The sequence below is a fragment of the Dermacentor variabilis genome, chromosome 2 (genome assembly GCF_050947875.1).
Source record: "Dermacentor variabilis isolate Ectoservices chromosome 2, ASM5094787v1, whole genome shotgun sequence".
Classification (NCBI taxonomy): Eukaryota; Metazoa; Arthropoda; class Arachnida; order Ixodida; family Ixodidae; genus Dermacentor; species Dermacentor variabilis.
This window is the reverse complement of record NC_134569.1, coordinates 71,517,785-71,539,069: the sequence shown is the minus strand read 5'-3', so window position 1 is coordinate 71,539,069 and position 21,285 is coordinate 71,517,785. Positions and strand designations below refer to the sequence as shown.

Sequence of the window (21,285 nt, the reverse complement as noted above, 5' to 3'; positions counted from 1 at the left end):
TCCCTCAGTATTCACGTAGCACTGACTTATACCACTAGTCAGGTGCCCTCGTGCACAGCGCGCAAAATTGTACGCTGCATAAAACGAGACTATCGCAACAGCTTGCACGCAACGCTGTCAGTGTAAGTGCGCCGCGCCACAAAAAATTGAGGGGAAAAAAAATTAAGGCGGGGCCCGTGACATATGCATCATGCGATCTTCAAGCTCTGGTACGGGAGAACACAGGGAAGGAATTTCGCTTGCAGAGGCCAGATGGTGCAAGTGGAATGAGTGTCTCTCCTGGCAGTGACGCTTGTCTTCTGAAATCATGGGTTCGCGGCCCTGAAAATTTCTATCTCGACTATTAATGAACTAATTTGAAAAATTCTTGCAGCGGAACGCTCCCTAGAGGGTACACACCTTCCAGAGTATAATCGAAATTTGCTATGTGGCCCGGTGAGGGGCCCTTTAAAGACAGCACTTGGATAGGTCACCCTCATTTACTTGGCGTTTGCCAGAGCAACAAGAATGTGCATGCCAGGAAGCAAACAATGTACAAAGAAGACCTATGGCTGCACTGCTTTGCATCTTTTACAAACAACCCACCTCAGGACAGTCAGTGTAGTCGAAGAGCCTGAATACCACTGTTGGGAAGGGGTAGATGTACTGTGGCTGGTGTGGTGGTGGGGCCAGGCTGGGCAGATTGTGCTGGAGGGCCTCACACAGAACACCATCAAAGGCAAGGTAGGGGCGCACCAGGTGCCGTTCTACCCACTTCTCAGAGCGCAGCTTCGACACTTGTGCCCAGAGACAGTCGAGCCCCTGTGGAACACAGACAGGTCAAGCCAGACCAATAAACCTACACAATACTAAAGTATAATGATCACAAGAGTGCTACAGTGTATAATGTCTCCTAGAGCATGGCTTGGGAACAGGAGAGCTGGTATTACATAATGACAAGAGTTGAAGCACAAAAGCTAGATGGATATCGCTCTCTTGCTTTCAAACTTCACCTTTAGCTATTGTAGAAGTAGGAAGACTGAATGGATACATACTCAGCAAGAGCACAGCTATAATGCTAACTTGAGCACTGTGCTGTAAACCTTCAAAGTTACGAGTTCAATGTAGGGTAACCATGCTTTTCGGAGGAACAGAAAGGGGGATGGGTGGACAAAGTGCATGCATGGCTGAAAGAACAGGAAATGATGGTGGACTGGTTCACACTTCTATATTTTTTTAAGTAAACTGCCATTATTTCACAATACAAACAAAAATGTCAATCTTGCACCCCTGAAACACTCGCAAAGCTTGAAAATTTCAGTTTCCTATTAGCAGCCCAGTACTGCCTAAGTTTCATGCATCCAGCTGTAGTTCTCCACAAATGTGAACTTACCTACCACAGAATGAACATAAAAATCCATAACGCTATGGGGAACTGGTGCAGAAACTCTAAGGTGGTGTCACTATCAATTTCTTGTTTTTGTGTCTCCTTCTGGCTTACCAAGATTCCGCTCACAGAGAGAATGACCTTTTGATGCGAAAGTGTCAAATGGTTCATTGAGCGAAAAATGGTCTCCAATCCATGTTGTGCAGGTGGTTGCTCAGCGAAGGTATGAACAACAACTAGAGCGATTACCTATTGTGACATAAGTTGAAATTATTCAATGTAGCAACATTCACAAGCACTTTACCTAATTATTAGCCTAAGACGTTTCGACACCATGTGACTTGGCTTGTGCCTCTACTTCGTGCACCTACAAGGAACGGACCAGAGAGAAGAGAAATTTACAATGCCTCATATGAACGCTGCTCTTCAGGAGTCCTCATTATATGTAGCCTTTCTATAGCACTGTCACAACACAAATCAGTCGTAGGCGGGTTCATTCTTTTACATACGAAAGCGTAGTTATGTCACTCCCTGCTTCGTATGCTACAACCAAGCTGCCGTCGCCCCGGAAGTTTGCACAACAGTAATCTTAACCGTGAAACGTACGCAGGGAACGCTATGTGCTTTGCATTGCATGTAGGCGCAGATGTGCCTTATCATCAATTATGTGATTTGGATGCTTGTTGTGAGCTTGTTCTTTATTGGAACGTATGCTATTCTGTACATTGTATGCATGATTCCAAAGAATGTATGCATTGTTCGCTTCACTTTTCTAAATGCTTGTAGCCTCTGCCTTACGGGGGTATGAGCCATAGCATTTGGGGGTATACATCACAGATGATGATAAATGCCACCATAGATGATGATAGTTTTCTGTCAATGTCATGCCACGAAGAAATCCTGGGATCCCAGCCATGGACAGCTTCGCTGTAAAAGTCGATGTCCCATGTCTGTAGCAACACCTAAATTTCCATCGGCTGCGGTGCTCCATCACAAGCGCGCTTCGATGGAGTTCTAATTGGCTGCAACGTCACGGCACGAGCACGCCACGGCATGAGTGCGCCTTGACGGAGCAGAACGGGCAAAAGGGAACAACTGCTGTCGCAGCACTCTGCCAGGTGTTGCGTAACGGGAGAGGCCATTGCCAAGATGCCAAATCACCCTCACTCTCGCTTTCGGAAGCCTGTGTTATCCACGCATTCCTTGTTCGCACAATCTCTCACCTTCGTTCTAACTGCACCTTGGTAACGCCAAATTAAAAGATTTGGAGGACGCCTAAGCTTCACCTTTAAGAGTGGAATACGGTAGCATTCAAAGTCCCCTGACTGTTTCTCACACTTCCAGGCAACTGGAGCGTATGTGACTGTAATGTTTACTGGGAGATCCTAGCCGAGAACATTATGCACGAAGGCGGGATTTCTGGTCGAAATGCCGTATTTTGCGTGGGCCGTGATGCAACGGAGGCGAATGCCAGCTGGAGGTATTGCAAGGAACCAGTCGTGCCACTCCGCGGCCGTCAAGACACCTGCACGCCGGTGTGCGCAACTGACAGACACCGCGGCTAGTTTGTGAATGACAGAAATGCTGGAAAAGGGGTTTCTATGAGTTTTCGCATAACAGAATTATGTTTTCTAATATAGTCAAATTACAATCTGAGAGCTATCATGTTTGTAGGTTGTGTGTAAGTCACAGTTTACGATTTTTCCACGTAATTTAGCTTGAAAAATTCAATTGGTTCAGTAAATCCCTTGCATCACATGGATAGCCTGAGTATAGGTGGTTCTAAAATCATTTTGCCGAAACAACATTCGACATCGACACCAGACTCTCTGGGACACAAGCTCCTTAAGGCTATCGCGTTAACAGGCACCAAGTATTTCAGCTCGCTTGGCCAAGAGGAGTTCATAACTCGAAGGACCGCTCAGCGGCGTTCAAATGGACATTAATGATTTCACATCCACAAATGATAAGAAATGCTCAGGTGTCCTCGGATATTTTGCTATATGTTCAAACCTTGACATAATGAACACGAACAAAAAAAATTAGTGGATATAACAAAGTGTAAACTTTGGTTTGCCATGCTTTACTTCAGTGAACATTGTGCTTTAATAAACCAAAAATCTGGAGTCCATCACGCAACTGGCTAAAGCGAAGCAAAATTTGTCACAAGAATGTCAAATAATAAGCGGAAGCTGAATGAAATGGCACATTCTGGATGTCCATTGGTAACAAAATAACTGAAATCTGCATGTGGCAGTGAAAACCAAGTCTAGAGGGATGAAAATACACATCTCATGCTGCCACTGCCCTAGGAAGGACGGTGTGAGGCCCTCGCCGCTGCGAGGGCTTATCAGTTACGAGATGAGCTTTGCAGCTTCCACACTAACTTTTTGCAGCATAAAAGTAAGGATAGTGCTCCTCTTTAGTGCTACGGACCACATGGAGGGTGACATGTGGTTCTTCGTAGACCACGATAAATTGCTGGTCCAAGAATGATGACGATGGACATCTCATGCTCATTCTGTGAAGGTAAAGTTCGCTGGTTTCATTTTTTTTCTTATTGCCAGAATTTGAGGCATGCAACATTTTTTTTTTGCTAGAAAATCATGTTGATGTTTCACTTTGACTTTATTTAGGAGCTCTAATGTCATTTCTACGTTAGTTTTATGCTTCGAACCAATAAGTGGGTGCAAGTTCAACTTAGGGGAATGTTAGAATCAGGGCAAATAATGCCAGGTGAATCAGTGGTGCATTTCAGTATGTTTTCTGTCTTTTGTTTAATTCAACCCACTGGATTAATTCAACTAATATTGTCCATCCAATTGGGGCCGAATTAATGGAAGTTGACTGTATTTCCATTTTCACCAGCTCATTTGTACATAACTTTGACGCTGCACACCAGAATAATAAAGGCAACAAAGTTGCTAAATGTCACTTACAAGGAAAGAACAAACAAAATAAAGAAAATGCTAATAAATAAAATGGCAATTGGTGCTATGGGTGGCCAATGGCCCGAGCACTCAAAGCCTGCTTGCCTGATTCACAACGAACAGAGGTCAAATCTGCACACTTAATCTTATTTTTAAAATTGAATTTCAAGGCACAGGAGCACCACTCACCTCTTCCTGGGCATGGGGAACTTGGGCCTGCCAAACACGCAGTGCTGGGGCATGCCTTTTCTGCCGCTTGCTGTTCACAAACATGCACAAGTAGAAGTGCGAGAACATTAATCAGCAGGAACAAAAGCACTGAATTCAGCATTCAGAAGCTGCACAACGGAAACAACACCATGTTGACTTGCACAAATAAGGGTTATCACTGTCTCTTCCATTACATAAGAGCAAAGGTGTTGCTGAACACTATCTGTCAAACACTGCAGTTTCCAACCCACATACCTGATGTAGTCATCAATGTGGCGCATAAGCCGGTCCAGTTCCTGGTCCTTTTTCTCATAAAGCTCTCGTCCCACCTGGATGACAAACACAATGATCACCAAGTGGCAGATTTATGCTTACTGTTTTACAATGGGAGCTTCACGGCACAATACATACCTTCGTTTCCTTGCTGAGAAAAAAAATAAATAATCTGAGGCAGAAAAATCCTGTTTTATTACACTTACAATACATCGCGCCTCTTGAGGCAAGCAAAGTGTGAAAGAAAAAGAAAAAAAGAAACAATAGACGGACATAGCGCTATCAATTGAAGAATATTATTGAAATCACACCAATAAATGCTACCCAAACAGACATGTAGCAAATAAGAAAATACCATACATCAAAATAAAGATCAAAGTTGGGCAAGGTATAGTTTTGGTGTCACATTTTCGGCAAAGGACAAGTTGAGCAAGTCATGCACTGCTATGGACAAATGGGTTCAAGCAGCACCGAGCACCGTGAGGTAATCATCAAATAGTATATATATAAGACAGGTATCATCTATAGTATTCCTCTATAACGTGAGAAATACTACATTGGCCAGACTGTGTGCTGTCTCAACGATAAGTTAATACATCATAAAGCTTCCCTGAAGGGCTAACCATCATCTACCCAATCTGCAGGAGTGTGCTGAACTGGGCTGGTTGGTGCATGTTTAAGGGAATCAAACAGTCTAAATACAGGATTCTTGTCTACACTATACGTCCTGTCTTTTGCGCTGTTCGATTCCCTTCATCTAAATTATCTCTTTACTGTAAATACCATGGCTGCACCCTGTGCTTTCAGGCACTAGGGTGCTTTCTAGGTAAAAAGCAAGGTGGCATGAGAGATTAAACAGATGTTTGTATACACAAGTCGGGTCAATTATGTGTTGATAGGGCATCTGCCATGCTGCATGGTTGTGAGGTAGATGTATCTGGATGCACATCATGCAATCATCATCATGCAAATCTGCTAGACAGCAATACTTTGCCATTTTATGCCTACCTAATGGTTAGAAAAGTAGGCATAGAAATATTGCTTTATTAAAGTAATTGTGCTCCTTATGACGTACATTTCTGCAACAGGGCATTCAAGTATGTAGTGACACATACGAACACCAGCAAAAGACGTAAAAGAAGATTGTTGTTGATGTTCGTGCTCGCCCTGCTTGGCGATTGATCAGAGTGCTTTCGTTTCCTTTGGTCCCTGTGATAAATCACAACTACACCTAAATGTGTGCTTGCATTGATTGTAGTGATATGTACGAACACTGGCAAAACACGTAAAAGAAGACTGCTGTTGATGCTCCTGCTCGGCCTGCTTGGCCATTGATCAGAGCGATTTCGTTTCCCGTTGGTCCCTGCGGTAAATCACGACTACACCTAAACGTGCACTTGAATTTGGTGGAGTTGCTTGTTTCAGTTTTCACCATGGAACTCCATACCCAGACTCTACCACCAGCCTCTACTATGCTTGACGACGTGTCACCACAAGAGGCTAACTCACTCCGAGGCTGTCATTTGTTCTGGCGTTCCCAGATAGCGAGACCCGGTTACATTCAGCGGCACCGACGACCACGACGTAGAGAACTGACTATCATCCTATGAACAAGCCAGTGCAAACAACAAGTGGGATGACGCCGCCAAACTAAACATTGCCATTTTTTAAGAGAAGCTTCGTGGAAGTATTCAGCCAACCTGCTGTGTGCAAGCTTCACGCAGAACAGCCCTTGCGTAGTCACGCCTAGCAATCAGGCGAAAACTTTAAAAAATATAAATTATGGAGTTTTATGTGCCGAAACCACAATCTGATTATGGGGCACGTTATAGTGGAGCACTCTGGAACAGTGGACCACCTGGTGTTCTTTAATGTGCACCTAAATCTAAGTACGTGGTGTGAAAACTTTACAGCATACATTCACATCAACTCCGCCATGCTAGAATATGAAAAAAATCAGGCACATGATGAAGGTGATTGAGGACAATGCCTTCCACATGCTCGTTTCTAAAATCCTTCAAACGATCATAGTTTAACATGGCAAGCATTTCGGCTCTCACTCTGGGCGATGTTTCGGGTGACCACACTTCCTTACTGAAGTAAATACAGCAGTTTGTTCGCAAGGAAGTGGCATGACAATTGACCCTTGTGCCCATCATTTCGGAGCCTATGCAATTGCTTGCCCCAGTGCTTCGACAGGTAATCCAACAGCAAGTTTCCAAGATGCTGCCAATACCCAATGCCTAACACTCAACAGCAGCTGCCTGTCTCTGCGCTTCTGCCCTACGCTGACATCACAGCCAGGCCTCAAGCTTCATTCACCACAGTTCCCAAGCAATCACAAAACGCCTCCTACACGGCCCAGCCACCTGGAAGTCCAGCTCCGCTCTTTTCTGCATCGCACCCCAATACCTGCCAACCCTTGGCACATAGTTAATAACAGGCGTATATGTTATTTCTGCTATCTACCAGGCCATGTAGCCCGCTTTTGCCATCGTCTTAACTTCCAGATACGTAATGATGACCGAATTTAGGGCTGTGCTCATCCTGAACCCCCACCAAGCGCGGTTTTGTCTAGTTCAGCGCTTCATTCTATCTCGTTGGGTCAACGCGCCTTCGGCACACACGAGCCACCATCCCCACGTCACCGTTCACTTTCCCTTATGCTCCATCAACTCCAGCCCGTCAAAGCGGAAAACTCACCATCGCAGTACCGGAGGCAAAAATTGTGCTCATGTAAAAAAATTTCAAGAGCTCAGTTTTGTCTAGCTAACGAAATGAACGTGTACATTGAGGATGTTGCTGCACAAGCGCTTGTTGATACCAGAGCTTCTGCCTCTGTGCTGAACTATGTTGCAAGTTGAGAAAGATTATCACCCCACTTTCTTCCGTCTTTCTGCGTACAACAACTGCACACCACGTCCAGCCTTCCGTGTCATGCATTGTTCAGCTTGTCATTCACGATGTTTCATGTGCCGTTGAACTTGTGGCCTTTTCACCATGTTCACACGGTCATTCTGAGCTGGAACTTCCTTTCTACACATCATGCCGTTATGGACTGTGCGCATGCCAAACCTGCATTATGGCCAATGTATGATGCCCCATCTGGGCCACGTTTCTCTCCTTTTGCCCGAGTGGTCGTTGCTGCAGACACTGACATACCCGCTTTCTCTTCCGCTCTTGTGCCTCTCTCTTAAGACTACGCTGCCTATGCTACTGCTATGTTTTCACACTCCGAAGCCTTTGCCTCTCGCAATAACTTGCTCCTTCCTTTTGCCATTCTCACAACTAAAACTTTTGCGGTGCAATTTAAGTTATGAATTGGTTACCTTCATCAGCAACTTTATTCTGTATTGAACGTTTCGGTCGACTTGAGGACACTGACTCCATTTATCCTCTTCAACTGCCTGATGACATGGCTGACCTACCTGTCGCCAGCATTACCCCTGCTACTTCACCTGCTTCATCATCTTCAGATGCCTTCAATTTGTCAATAGATTTTCGGCTCTCTGATAACCAGCGCACCCAACTCTTGGAGCTCCTCAACCATTTTAAAACTTATTTTCACGATCAACAACCTTCTTTGGGTCGCACATCTGCCATTGTTCACCACATCGACATAGGCACCCATGCCTGCACCTCTGTGCCAGCGCCTATATTGAGTCTCGCATGCACAACACTGTGTCATTGACGACCAGGTGAACAATATGCTTCACCGTGGCGTGAGACAGCCCTCGCACAGACCTTGGGCCTCCCCAGTTGTACTGGTGAAGAAAAAGGACAGTAGCATCAGGTTCTGCGTGGACTATCGGCACCTAAATAAAATCACACGCAAAAATGTTTATCCCCTGCCCCGAATCTATGACGCCCTCGACTGCTTGCAAGGCGCAGTTTTTGTCATCCTTGGATCTTCGACCAGGGTACTGGCAAGTTCTTATGGATGAAGCTGACCGCCCCAAGACTGCATTTCTAACTCCCGATGGGTTATTGTCATGATATGTACAGAAGCACATAGAAAACAGAAACAATGCCGTGTTCACTGTGCGGGGGTAACAAGGAAGTGTTGAGCTCAAATGGCGCTTGCCGGTGTTCCAAGCTGCTCAGCGTTCAAGGCCAGCCAGTTCTCACTGGGCGCTCAATCCAGAGAACCCCGAATCCACCACTACGTCGTTCTCGGATGCCAAGGGCTTGTGTTCCTGCTGGGCAACTGGTCCTGGGAAATGGGAGAAGTGGCTGCTTTCCCAGGCCACTGCGAAGACCAGCTTTTCTGCCAGAGGCGAGAGCAGTAGCTGGATCTACTGCGCGGCTACCGTGGCTATGTTGGCTACCATGGCCGTCATCAGTCTGCTGTTCGGTTACACGCAATCAGATAAGCCTGAATCTCGGAGAGGGTCGTACGGTCACTATAGGTGGCTGAAAGCACAGTCACTGCTTGTACATACTCTGCATGCGACGGCAGTGTAGCACATGGTATGTCATCTTCCGACTCATCATCCGGCGGTGCAGCAGAAACCTGACGAATGATCTCGCCGTCGTCGAGTTCTGCGCATGTCAGTACAGCAGTGTCAGCACCTGTGAAACTCAAATGAGACGGTGTCCGGAATCGCAATGCAACTACTGCGTAGGTCTCGGCAGAACATTTTCGGCGTCAGTAGGGAGCACATCAGCAGGCGACAAATCCTAGGCCGCACGGCACCCACTTGCCGGCATTCCCCAGCGCTGTCTGCACCATTAGGCACTTGACGCAATGTTTCCGCATGCCGCGTTGGATCACCGCAACCTCGACACAGCACACAAAGCAAGCATCACCATGCCGTCACGCCGACACCAGTTGCACAAACGAAAAACGTGGCTTACTCGCAGCGAAGTGTCACATGTTACGTGACTGATTCAACCACAATCACGACCGTTGTGCGAACCCAACTTTATCAGCATCACCGAAGCGGGGCGAAACAGAGCCACTGGCCAAAGACACAATGTGGATGAGTCATGCATCCGCGAATGGAGACTGTTTCGCAAAAATTTGGGCATTGTTGTATGCAGTTATTTCAGCAGGTTACACTCGCATTTTCTTTTTTCTTTCAGGGCTGTTGTTATTAAGGGGGTGCAGGTTACATACGGTGGCAGGTCACAGGCGGAAAAGTATGGTAGCTTGTTTTATCACTGAGGAAATGCGTAGAGAACATGGCCAGCTGCCTGGACCCCTATAAATGTGGTAAAGAAGGTAGTGCTTGGAAGTGTCTTGCAGTCTAACTCAGTTGGCGTCTATGGCAGACGGTGTTTCTGGCATATTTTCAAAGGTGATCACAAAAAACTGTCAACATAAGGCATTTCGATTTGGCCTTACGGAGGTGCAGTTAGAATGCAGGCTAGAGCTTACGCGGACAAGGAACGTGCAGACGGCACCAAACTTTTCACCAAAGGGACTACAATTCTTTCACATTCCCCCACGTTAGTGTCTCTGCCGAACGTTTATTTTTAAGTGATATTTACTAGTGTGATTTTGACAAAATCATTCAGTTGATAGTGTTGTGTCCGTCTTTTCTTTCTGTCTTGCTTTCTTCAATGCTGCTTGCCTCAAAAATGAAATATTAGCACACCCAGTAAATCAGCTTTCCGATTTCAAACCACCTTTTCCTTACAATTTGTCCTAAAGAAGAGGTCCTGCAAGATCCCTTTTCGAAGCCACTGCTTTGTTTTTTCTGCTTGACGTTCTGTTTCATTGCACTAACCGTAGATGAAATATGCCACTTGTGAAAAGGCTTAAAATACACTGCATTCATTAAGATTTTCTGTAAAATTGCTGCAATAAGCTAAACAAGTAGAAACTGCAGGATGAAGCTGTAGCAAAGCCATAGTTCCTGTTTGTCGTTTGTTCTTGCTTAATTGATTCAGTTCGATGCAGTGATGTAAACTGGATAACTTTCAAGTGAAACATCTTTTCTTTCTTTCTGTACAAAGAAAGCCTTCACACACAAATGATAGGCATCAACAAAGCAATTGATTTAAGAAGTGCACAAACATGCTTACTGCTCCTTTGTAAATGTGCTATGTGCAGTTCTGACATGAATGGCAGACTAACCCCTCTGCAAATGCTGCCCTTATACTATCCTATAGAGTCCCTAACATGCTTAGATTGTGGCAAGATGATCATGGTGTAGCCAGCTAACATTGCACTGAGCTGGCTGACATGCTTATCAATGGTTTCTGATACCATGTGACCCCCACCTCTCATTTTCATGGTGTAATGAAGAAGCCTTCCCAACACAGATTTGTTATGCATTCATAGAATTATGGCAACATATTGTGATTGTGAAATTGGTAGATACCTAAAAAAGCAAGAAAACTGACATTTTGTGTCATTGCTCTTATAACTGTACATGCACAAATGCTTAAATACTCTGGGATGAACTTAACATCAAAGTGAGCAGCATGTGGCATGATTTCAACATTCATAGAAGCAGACTTTGAACAGACATGTTCAGGAACAGCACATGCATATAAACACCATCACTCACCCAAGGCAATGCAGTCAGCACAGCATAGACATACCAGTCAGAGCGAACCTGTAGATTAAAATGTGAAGCAGAACCTGAACAGTGAGCACCAACAGGAAATGGAAGTTGTGACATGCTCAAGAACTCACGAGTCGGCTAGCTTTCTTTCCAGTAAACAATGCTCAACATGATACAGGTGCCACAAAAGCACATGAAGCCATATCGCTGGGCTCACCTGTGGTACATTCTCTTCAAGGGTGACCTCAAGCATGCTTTCAAAGAGACTGACCACCGAGCCAACAGAAATGACATGGCAGTTAACGAGGTCCGCAAAGACTCGCACCTGGAACAACAAACATGATGTTATATTTCTTGCAGCAATGACTTACGAGACATCTGCCAGTTGAAACTTACAATGATCCTTGCATCTTCAAACTTGCACTCTTTGAGCCGCTCCTTGTAATTCTTCACCAACAGCTCCACAAGCTGCATAGTACACAATACAGCTTTTCAAAACACATGCTTGATCAGCTGGGCTCTACATAGCAAATAGCAGCAAGGTAAGGACCAGGGGTCTCAACATGCGGCCTGCTCACCTCAGCCCCATGAGTGCAACAGTAAGCTTGTAATGTCTTCAACTGCTATGCACGTTCCTAACATACATGTGTCACTTTGGTTTGCCGAGCTAATTAAACACCCTGTAATGCCCACACATGGTCACAGATGAAGGAAAAATAGAATAACCTGCTCACTTTATGGTCATAAGAAGTGTATTGCTACAAAAACAATAAACTGTTTTATAACTTGATTAGTACAGTGATAATTTAACTAGTAATTGGCTTGCCAAACTAGCCACAACTAAACTCTCCAGCATATAAAAAAAACACTACTATTGAATCTGCGTTAAGTTTCCTATGCTTAGATCAAAAGTTTGAGGTTTCACAATAACATAGCTTATATTATACATAGGGCATTACAGGGCTGGGCCCAGGTTACAAAATAAAGTTTTGCATTATAATTATGTATTAATTCACAACATCAAATTGCATGTAAATTTTTGCTGGCCTATATGGGCACTTGATTGTTACTGTTCTCAATAATTTCAGTTAGCTGCCACTGCTGAATTTGTCAATGTTGAAAGGATGAATTTGTCAATGTTGCTAAAGTTTCTCCGGGCTTCCTGCCAGTTAAAACTAACCTCGCCACCGAAGTTGTAATTGCGTGCATTGAGCAGGCCAATGAGCGTTGTGTAGATGGTTGTCTTCTCTGGCATGAAGATGGCACTGCAAAAATAGGAACACAGGATCACTGGCATGACAACACATAGCTTTGAATTTGTTGGTGGTGTGTGGGTGAAGCGAATAATGTGTGACATGACAATGAAGCATCATCATGAAAACTCAGTACTGTGCGTTCCTTTATCTGTCTTGCACTGTATTCATTTCAGTTAAACTATTAAATTTTATTAAGTGTAGAGTTTTATGTGGCAAAACCACAATCTGATTATAAAGCATGCCGTAGTGGGGGACTCCTGATTAATTTTGACCAGCTGGGATTCTTTAATGTGCACCTAAATCTAAGTGCATGAGTGTTTTTGCATTTCATCGCCATCGAAATGCGGCCACCATGGCCGGGCCTTGATCCCGTGACCTCGTGCTTCGCAACACAACACCGAATCCACTAAGCAACCACGACGGGTCATTTTTTCCAGCCAGTGGCCAAAAATGTTCCATGACATTGCACACAAAGACACAGAAAAAAAAAAAGGCTACAACATATAGAATGAAAATGCATCGAATTAGCATCACAAGAAGTTCACTACTGGTACTTAGTATTCTGTGCTAAATGAGCTATGAAATTACAGGACGTAAAATTAAATAACGATGCCATATACTGTTTGGCTATTCCTCCCGAGCAACGGTGAGGGCACAAATAAATTATAACTCAACAATTACAAGTGATTCATTTTTCCAATACTTGTGTGCTTAGGCATTCATGCCAATGAGTGACGGCATCATGGCACCTACAAAAGTGTGCAGCCCACAAGTGTCACCAGAAAATTTTAATATCCGCAGTCACATACTCTTGGTTATTGTGCTTGCCTCATGAAAGAAAGCAAGGTGACAAGATGTTTTGTGAAACTGAACCAATAATCCAACATTCTACCAAATAAAATGAGCCAATAAGGGAAATAAGTCACAAATTTTCAGGCTGTGCATGCAAAACTATCAAGCACACGTTTTAAGGTTAGTAACGATACTGTGAAAGGCCTGCGCGTGTGCAAAGAAGCTAGGGCAGTATTATGTACTGATACATACAACATACTTTCAATACAATGAATCAACATCCAGGCATAATGGCAAGTTAATTTATATCTCTGACATCAACTGAAATATTATAAAACAATAAGCCTTTGATCCGCATGAGTACATGAGAACCTTCAGAAATGCATAACATAATATCACCTTTCCAAACTTAAAAATGTGAAATTTTACTTCCACTCCACTGCGGTCAAGGCAAAGCTAAACATGAGAGTTCAATTAAATGACCGACAGTAAAATAAAAAATAAGATATCCGTACGCTTTTAGGCATCAGCCATCATGTACACACACTTAAGGCAGCAAAAAGCAGTTCAATTGGCTCCTCACACATTACAGATGGCTTACAAATTAAGAATTATTGTGCTGAGCCTACGAGTACATGGGCTGTACAGCTTGCCGCAATGGAGAAAAAAAAAAGTGTCAGGCAGGTCAACATAGAAGACATTTGTGTGTGCACATGCAAATAAGCAGATATCATTGTAAAAACACACATGAAGAATGACAATGCACCCAGTGGGAGCTGCAAAACTGCTGCCCTGAGAACATCAAAGTAATTTTGTCAAGTGATTTCTGTTTCTGAATCTGGCTACCCCCACCCCTTTCTTTCTCTTTTCATACTGATCATTACGGTAAACTCCCAAGGGCATGTGCCCCTAACTTTTCCATATAATGCAAATGTGCTAACATGACGTCAGCCCTTTTCCAAATCGAACTTGGCAGAGACAAGGTCTGTTGCGACTTGACCAAGGCAATCGGCAATGTGCAGCACTGCCTCAGCTCGTAATGAAAATGCAGACCAGCCTGGATGCATCCAACGACGCACGTACCAGTCCACTAAGATGTTTAATATGTTTCCTTTGTAACTTGGGAGGTCTGCATCCAACACACCCGCCAGTCCTTCCAGGTTGCTTTCCAGCGATGACGTGCTCTATACAGTGGGAAAAAAAAAGATGAAGTCAGATGTTGACGTAACCGATTTTCTCAAGAACACTGTACATGGAAGAAGACAAATAGCTCAGGTTCCGCACGAAATAAAGTATATACAGAGCACTTCATCTCACACTCACCTTCTCCCCGACCCTTTCGATCAACGACTTCAAGCGGTCTTCTATTTCCCTGGGCTCCGAACTGACCCTTCGGCGCTTGCGCACACGGAAATCTAGAAATCACGAACCGGGGAATGGGTGCCAAGTATGCACGTGAAATCCATGTGAAATTTGAACAACAAATTTGCCAGGCAATACAGACACGTGAAAACCAGCATCTATGATTAAAAAGTGTTGTGCGGCAGGAGCAAACACAGTGATGAGTGTGAACAGTAAATATCAACACACGCCGGCTCCGGCACGTCAAAGTGCGACGCGAAAAGAGTAGTGATATTCCGAATAAGAATGCCTCGCCACCTCCGAAATGATGACAGCTTCTTTTTCAAGCATATATTACCATCTTCGTCGTCGTCTTCGTACGCTCTCCTTCGGCTCATATTTCTACAATAGCAATTAAACTGCTGAATGCAGTTAGAAATGAAGCTCGTTCACGCAGGAGAACGAAACGATGGACGCCATTGAGGATTGAGGCTAACCGGCTCGTCGATCGACTAAGATGGATTTGGATCGTCACAACCACGACCTATGTGGCCACAACCAAGATCTACTGGTCACAATAAATACATAACATATTAACAATTTAAAAATTAGGCTAGATTTAAGCATAAAATATTACGTAAACAACTGAAATGTTCATTTTTTAAGCTCAGCGATTGCAGTCGAAACCAAAACTACATTGAAATCTCCGTAAATGACAGCCGATAACTGTATATAAACATGTGAAACATAATAGTTGGCCTTTGTTGCAGAATCGCGGTAAATCAGCCCTACTCTTTCCGTACAGTGGCCTCTGTACATTTCGGCAGCGTAGACTAAATCGTGGTAGATAGGCACACGTTTCCGAGCCTTGTTTTAGCGAAAGTTTCAATTTAACGAACTCCCCATCCTACACACAACCTCGCATATGGTCCAACCCATGAAACATATTTTTTGACATCTATACAGAAAAAGAGCCCACGTGAAACGCGCCTCGTTAGTGTCTGTAGGAATGGGATGTGTACGCGGAAATATGTATGCGTGCGAAATTTTGTTAAGATCGCTGACCGTGAACAAGGGCTCACTGAGACAAATAAAGCAAGGGGATTATGGCATCTTGATGTTCCGTAAGCACCACAGAGGCACTGCCAAGATGCCGTACGTTAGTGATAATCACTTTTCTGCTGCACTTGTATTCAAAACAACCACTTTGTGCAGAATGCCAATGCAGGCTGCATATTAGTCGCACATTTTGCCAGCATACCAGGAGTGCATTCCTTACCCTCCTATTGTAGAATGTTTACCCTCAAATTTTTGCCTACTCATCTCGAAGATTGCACCAGTTGGTCACTATACACTTAAGCAAAATTTTAAGGTAACAACAAAACTTGGTTTAAACCATAGGCGGAAAGTTTTCATTTGTCCGGGGGGTGGGGCCCGACCAGCTTTCCACATGCGCACACACACACACACACACACACACACACACACACACACACACACACACACACACACACACACACACACACACACACACACACACACACACACACACACACACACACGCACACACACACGCACGCGCACACACACATACACACATATTGCACTTGAGTAAACTTCGTGTGACGTCGAAGAATTGTTCACTGAGGTGACCTTGTATGAGAATTTACGGGACCTCATAGTAGGAGACAGTTGAATTTCACAGCCTGAGTCCTCTCCCACCACCAACAATCTGGCATCTCCCGGTTAGAGTGAACTAGAATGTATCCCGGTGGGTTAATGTTCCTCCATGTAATTGTTGTATACTTCGCTATCGCTAATACTGCTTCGTCTTTCCAGTGAAATTGCAGCCTCTCTCTGTCTTTCTTTCTTTTTTCTGTGAGTCAAAGTGTAAGCGCTCCTGCGTATGACTGCTGTTGATTTTGATTTCGAGTGAATCCGGCTTGGCCTCATTTGGATTACTGAGTGACTTATACAGCTAGGGTGCCCCAACTATCACGCACAAGAAAGAGCAGTTGCATTACTCGAAGAAAACCTAGTGAATACTGTTTCCAGTACAGTGGAGTAGCCGGCAGTAATTCTTTTGTTCCTGAAATTTCATTCAACAGTTGCAATTGGTTATCTAATTCTAGAAGTACTGCCCTAATTATCGAAGTGTCAATGAGGCATTTGTAGGCACCCCAGGCACACCCGAATGGCACCTAACTGCTGTGTTTTCAGCAGCATACTAATTGTGTGCAATTTTTTTCCGAGTGGCAAACAAACCCTACGAAATATGAAAATTACCATGTGACAGCGCTCCCACCCACATCATAAAGCAGTGCCCTCAAATAAGCTGACTGAAAGCAACTGCACTGCCTGTCGCAAACCCGAAGAGACAGCGCATGACCTTGACAATGGTACTCAAGGCCTTAATGGCTTTGCTGAAGTTTTTAAGGGCTTGTTAATTTTGCGACCGTCTTTCACTGTTGAAGTGCGTAGCATCGCGTTACTGTGTGAATTTTCCTCTTTTTTTTCTTTTTCTTTCTCCTTTTATTCACTTTAGCCCTTTCCCCAGCACAGGGGCCAGCCAGTACATATACTGCCTAACCTCCCTATCTTTCCTCATCCTTTGTCTCTCTCTCTCTTGATAATGGTATGGAAGGAGCACCAACAGCAGGCTTCGCAGCTTGGAAGCTGTTCCTTCCTCTCTAAGTCACACTTATGATCCGTCTCTCAAAGCTGGCTGATCACATTTATAACAAAAGCCCTTTGATAATGAGGCCAAAGCGCTGCTCTGACCATGCGCAAAACGTGAAAAACGTGAATAGGCACAGCATGTTTCAAAATCCTGGCATTGCTCGCGTCGACAGAGTGCAGCCGGAGCTATATTTTGTGCCAGACACTTGCTTCGGATCAAAGCTAAATTAAAGTGACGGTTTTAGTTTTCAAGAGCTAGTATAGGTGCTGCAGAAACAGGTTCATGGCATAAAATAAAAGCCAAATAAACAGACCGGAAATCGACCCACGTGTAGAGAAAAGGCAGAACCAATGCGCTCAAGGAAGTAAATAACCACTTCTAAATGAGCCGAATTGGCAATCAAGGCGCCTGCAAAAAAAAAAGAAGGAAAGAAAAAAAAAACTTCAGATTTTAGAGTGCCCTTATTATCTATGAATTTGTAAGCGCCATTAAAAACAAACTGCTGCCTATAGAATGTGTTTAAATAGGTCTCCTTCTACATGTAGCTATGCAGTACTGAGTCCGCTTTATTACATCTGCAGTGGCTTTCTTGATGACGAAGCTTCATTTCTATGGCAGACATCCGTTTTCCTTGTGTTGATCTAGTCTGACGTCCGTCTCGATCATGTAAGCACGATCTTTCACATTACCCCAAAGAAAGAAATCGAGTGGAAAGAGGTCAGGTGATCTAGCCGGACAATTTACAGGCCCGTGCCTTCCAATCTATTGTACATGAAAAGTCGCATCCAGCCAGTTTCGTGCTCGGCTGCTGCTGTGTGCTGCTTCTCCATCTGGCTGATAGTATCACAGAAGTGGAAGACATGACAGTGGGACTTCGCTGAGAAACTCATCCACCACTCCTTCAAGGCTTTTGTCCACGTAACATTGTCCAGTCAGTGTGTGATCGAAGAAGATTGGACTGATTATAGCACCAGCATCAATTCCGCACACCAAACTGAATGACCACTGGTACTGGTGCCGACTGCACTTTACCCAGTGTGCATTGTAGTCACTCCAATAGTGTGCATTATGCGAAATAACCTGGGCGTTTCTGTGAAAATTGGCTTCATCCATGCACATGATGTTGCTCAAAAAGCCCAGTGCCTCATTGGGTTTTGTATGGACCCAATTGGAGAAATCTAGACAATTCTACAGTTCCCTATCTTCCAAGCATTGATGCTGGTTAAGGTGGTACGGGTGAAAAGCCATCGTTTAGAATCCTCCAAACTGATGACTTAGAATTGGTACCTGGGCGGCCACGTCCCACATGCTAGCGTAAGGGTTTGAGGCCATGAGTGCTAGAACATCTGTGCGTAGGCTCCGACTCAAAGATGGAGTCCTAAGCTACTGTTTCTTGAAGCTGCTGGTATGCGTCAGGTTTTCATCATTTCTAATGATAGTCGACACATTTGGTCTATTGTCACACTTCTATGACAGATACATATTTGCGACCTTCCTCTTGTCATTTGCAGCTCCCAAGGTAAGGATCACTTTTACCTTCTGCTCATTAGAGGAAGACATGGCAACTGGGACGAAACGAAACGCACCTTTAAAAATTTACACTGACGTCAATTCACTTTTGTAGTGATAGGTTTTGTGGCAGAATAAAAAAGGAACCATCCGTGCACTTTATCTACACTAACACAACAGCTATCACGGCTTGCTTCCAACTAACGCCAAACATGTGTTATTTCGGCCGAGGCGCGGCAGATAAGGCACTAGCTCGATCACGATGTTTTACAGCGAAGCTGTGTATAGCTAGCCCATCCATCCGTCTGTCGCCTGTATGCCGAAAACTCCTCCGGCGCAACCTCATGCAAATGCACGAAAAAAAAAAAGTGAAAGAGAGGCGTGCGATTGGCAGCGCCAGTAGTGACATTACTGCTCTCTGTCGCAGCTTAGCGGGTGCGCATCAGTTTCTCTCTAGCTCTGAAATGGGTAGGCCCCGCCTCATACGTACTCCTGAGGAGCAGGCAGCTTTCGATCAGCAATGCCGCAAGCAGAACCTGGAACAAGCTCGTCTACACCGTCCTGATGCTGCAGCCTGGGCGCAAGAACAGGTTCATGCAGCCGAGCACAAGCAGCAACTGCGTACCGAGGATCCGGCACCCTACCAAGTCGTCGTTTAATGAACCGTCGGAATTAACCCAGAGATAAAGACCGGGGGTCGCACGTTTCAGCTTTGCTGGTTAACTGTCTGTACAGAGTGCTTGGGCGGTGATTCTTTTATTTCCTTCATTTTGTTCTGGCTAACTCAGAAGGACCCTGTTTGAGGGTGCTACTTTAAGCGAGAGCACAGTCACGTGGTATTCGCCACATTTTGCAGCGTTTTTTTATCTCTGAAAAAATTAGTACACAGTTCGTACGTTGCTGAAAATACCACAGTTAGATGTCCCTTGGCTGTGCCTACAAATGCCTCATTAACACTTTGATAATTATGATAGTATGTCTCGAGTTAGATCATTACAATTACGTAATTAAATCTCAGTAAAAAAAGAATTACTGGCAGCTACTCTACTGTACTGGAAACAATATGCACTAGGCTTTCTTCGAGTAACACATTGCTTTTTTTTAAATCATGCTACATGATAGTTAATTGGGACATCCTGTATAGATTTATGACCTCTGCATGCAAGTGACGATGTTTCCATCCCCAATAAATGTAAATTATTAGAAATGTTTTTTGACGAGTTGTTTGCTTTGCTTACTGGAAAGAGAAGTGATACTCAGACACACATCATTCACATGCATGTTACACGCCCTTGATAAAAGACTCAGCTGAAGGGGTCACTTAGGTCTACAGGTTCTTTTCGGAGTCAAAATGCACGCAAAGCATTTCGAAGCAAGGTGAACACGCAGCAACATATTCATTCTCTAGGCATAAGCTATCCATACCTTTAGAAATAATTGTTAACTGGCTACCTCCTTCTCTTTAAAAATATAATAAACATTGTCTTGTGTATGTATTTAAATATATTGTATATGTGCATGCTGTTTACAGTATAAACTTAAAACAATGTTGAAATGAGAAAATACAGAGGAAGCACCCACCGTTGGTACTTCTAATGCGCTTGTTCTATTGTCAGGATTCGCAGAAATAAAGCAAAGTATGAATTAATGTCCGTGCACATCTGAGCCAGCAATTATGCAATAAGCTATTAGCCACAATATTTCAAGTGAAAAGGTCAAGGCAAGTCGAAAGAAACATGGAATGATGTCGGTGACAAAACTCTGGCAATGAAACGTTAGGTGTGTCTGTGTGTGTGGGGGGGGGGGGCCTCATAGCCCCCCAACAGTCGGCACCTATAGTTTGAACCATAGTTGCTGTTCTGTCTGAAGAGGAGGAAGAGGAAGATGGAGGAGAAGAAAGAGCCTTGCAAAGGCATGCTGGCAATTGCCGTCCAAGCGTCTCCTTTTACAAGGAGGGCTAAACATGCATATGAATATGCATCTCATCGCAACATACAGTTCACACTGTATCCCATGGGACTGTCAATTGCATTACCCAATTGGTAAAGTTTAGCATGCATCACCACCTACTGAAGTTTTTTTTTTTTTAAGCACTACCCTATTCAACGAGTGATGAAGTTTAGCATCACTTGCTAAACTACAGTGTTCGTGTGGGAAAATTCAATTCCTCCACAGTAGCGCAAGGAGAGACTTAATGTTTCAGTCCATCAAGTCGAGACCTGCGCTTTTTCATTAATTCTTAGCATTTTAGCAAGTAATCTTTTATATCAGCATGGACATGGCAGAACGAACACATCGTTGAGGGTGAGACTGACGTGGTGACTAACTTGTGTCACCACGCCAGTGTTCTGTTGCATACTGCTACTATTGACATCATTTGCAGCAGTGTTGCCCTTAGTGAAACTGATGAAAT

At 44.1% G+C, this 21,285-nt stretch overlaps 1 protein-coding gene across 2 annotated transcripts in view; it reads right to left on the bottom strand.

The window, feature by feature from the left end:
• Cbp80 (Nuclear cap-binding protein subunit 1) overlaps positions 1-15,195 on the bottom strand; it is a 93,131-nt gene extending 77,936 nt beyond the window's left edge. Inside the window, exons 1-10 of one of the 2 annotated variants that reach the window (XM_075680897.1) lie at positions 15,042-15,195; positions 14,666-14,757; positions 14,396-14,526; positions 12,475-12,559; positions 11,691-11,762; positions 11,512-11,619; positions 11,298-11,345; positions 4,762-4,835; positions 4,486-4,555; positions 586-801 (exon numbers count right to left, since the gene is read on the bottom strand). In XM_075680897.1, the coding sequence (XP_075537012.1) occupies positions 586-801; positions 4,486-4,555; positions 4,762-4,835; positions 11,298-11,345; positions 11,512-11,619; positions 11,691-11,762; positions 12,475-12,559; positions 14,396-14,526; positions 14,666-14,757; positions 15,042-15,081 (936 nt within the window). In that variant the 5' untranslated portion in view covers positions 15,082-15,195. The remainder of the gene's footprint in view (positions 1-585; positions 802-4,485; positions 4,556-4,761; positions 4,836-11,297; positions 11,346-11,511; positions 11,620-11,690; positions 11,763-12,474; positions 12,560-14,395; positions 14,527-14,665; positions 14,758-15,041) is intronic. The other variant, XM_075680898.1, reaches the window with a different exon arrangement.
• Positions 15,196-21,285: the final 6,090 nt, after the last annotated feature.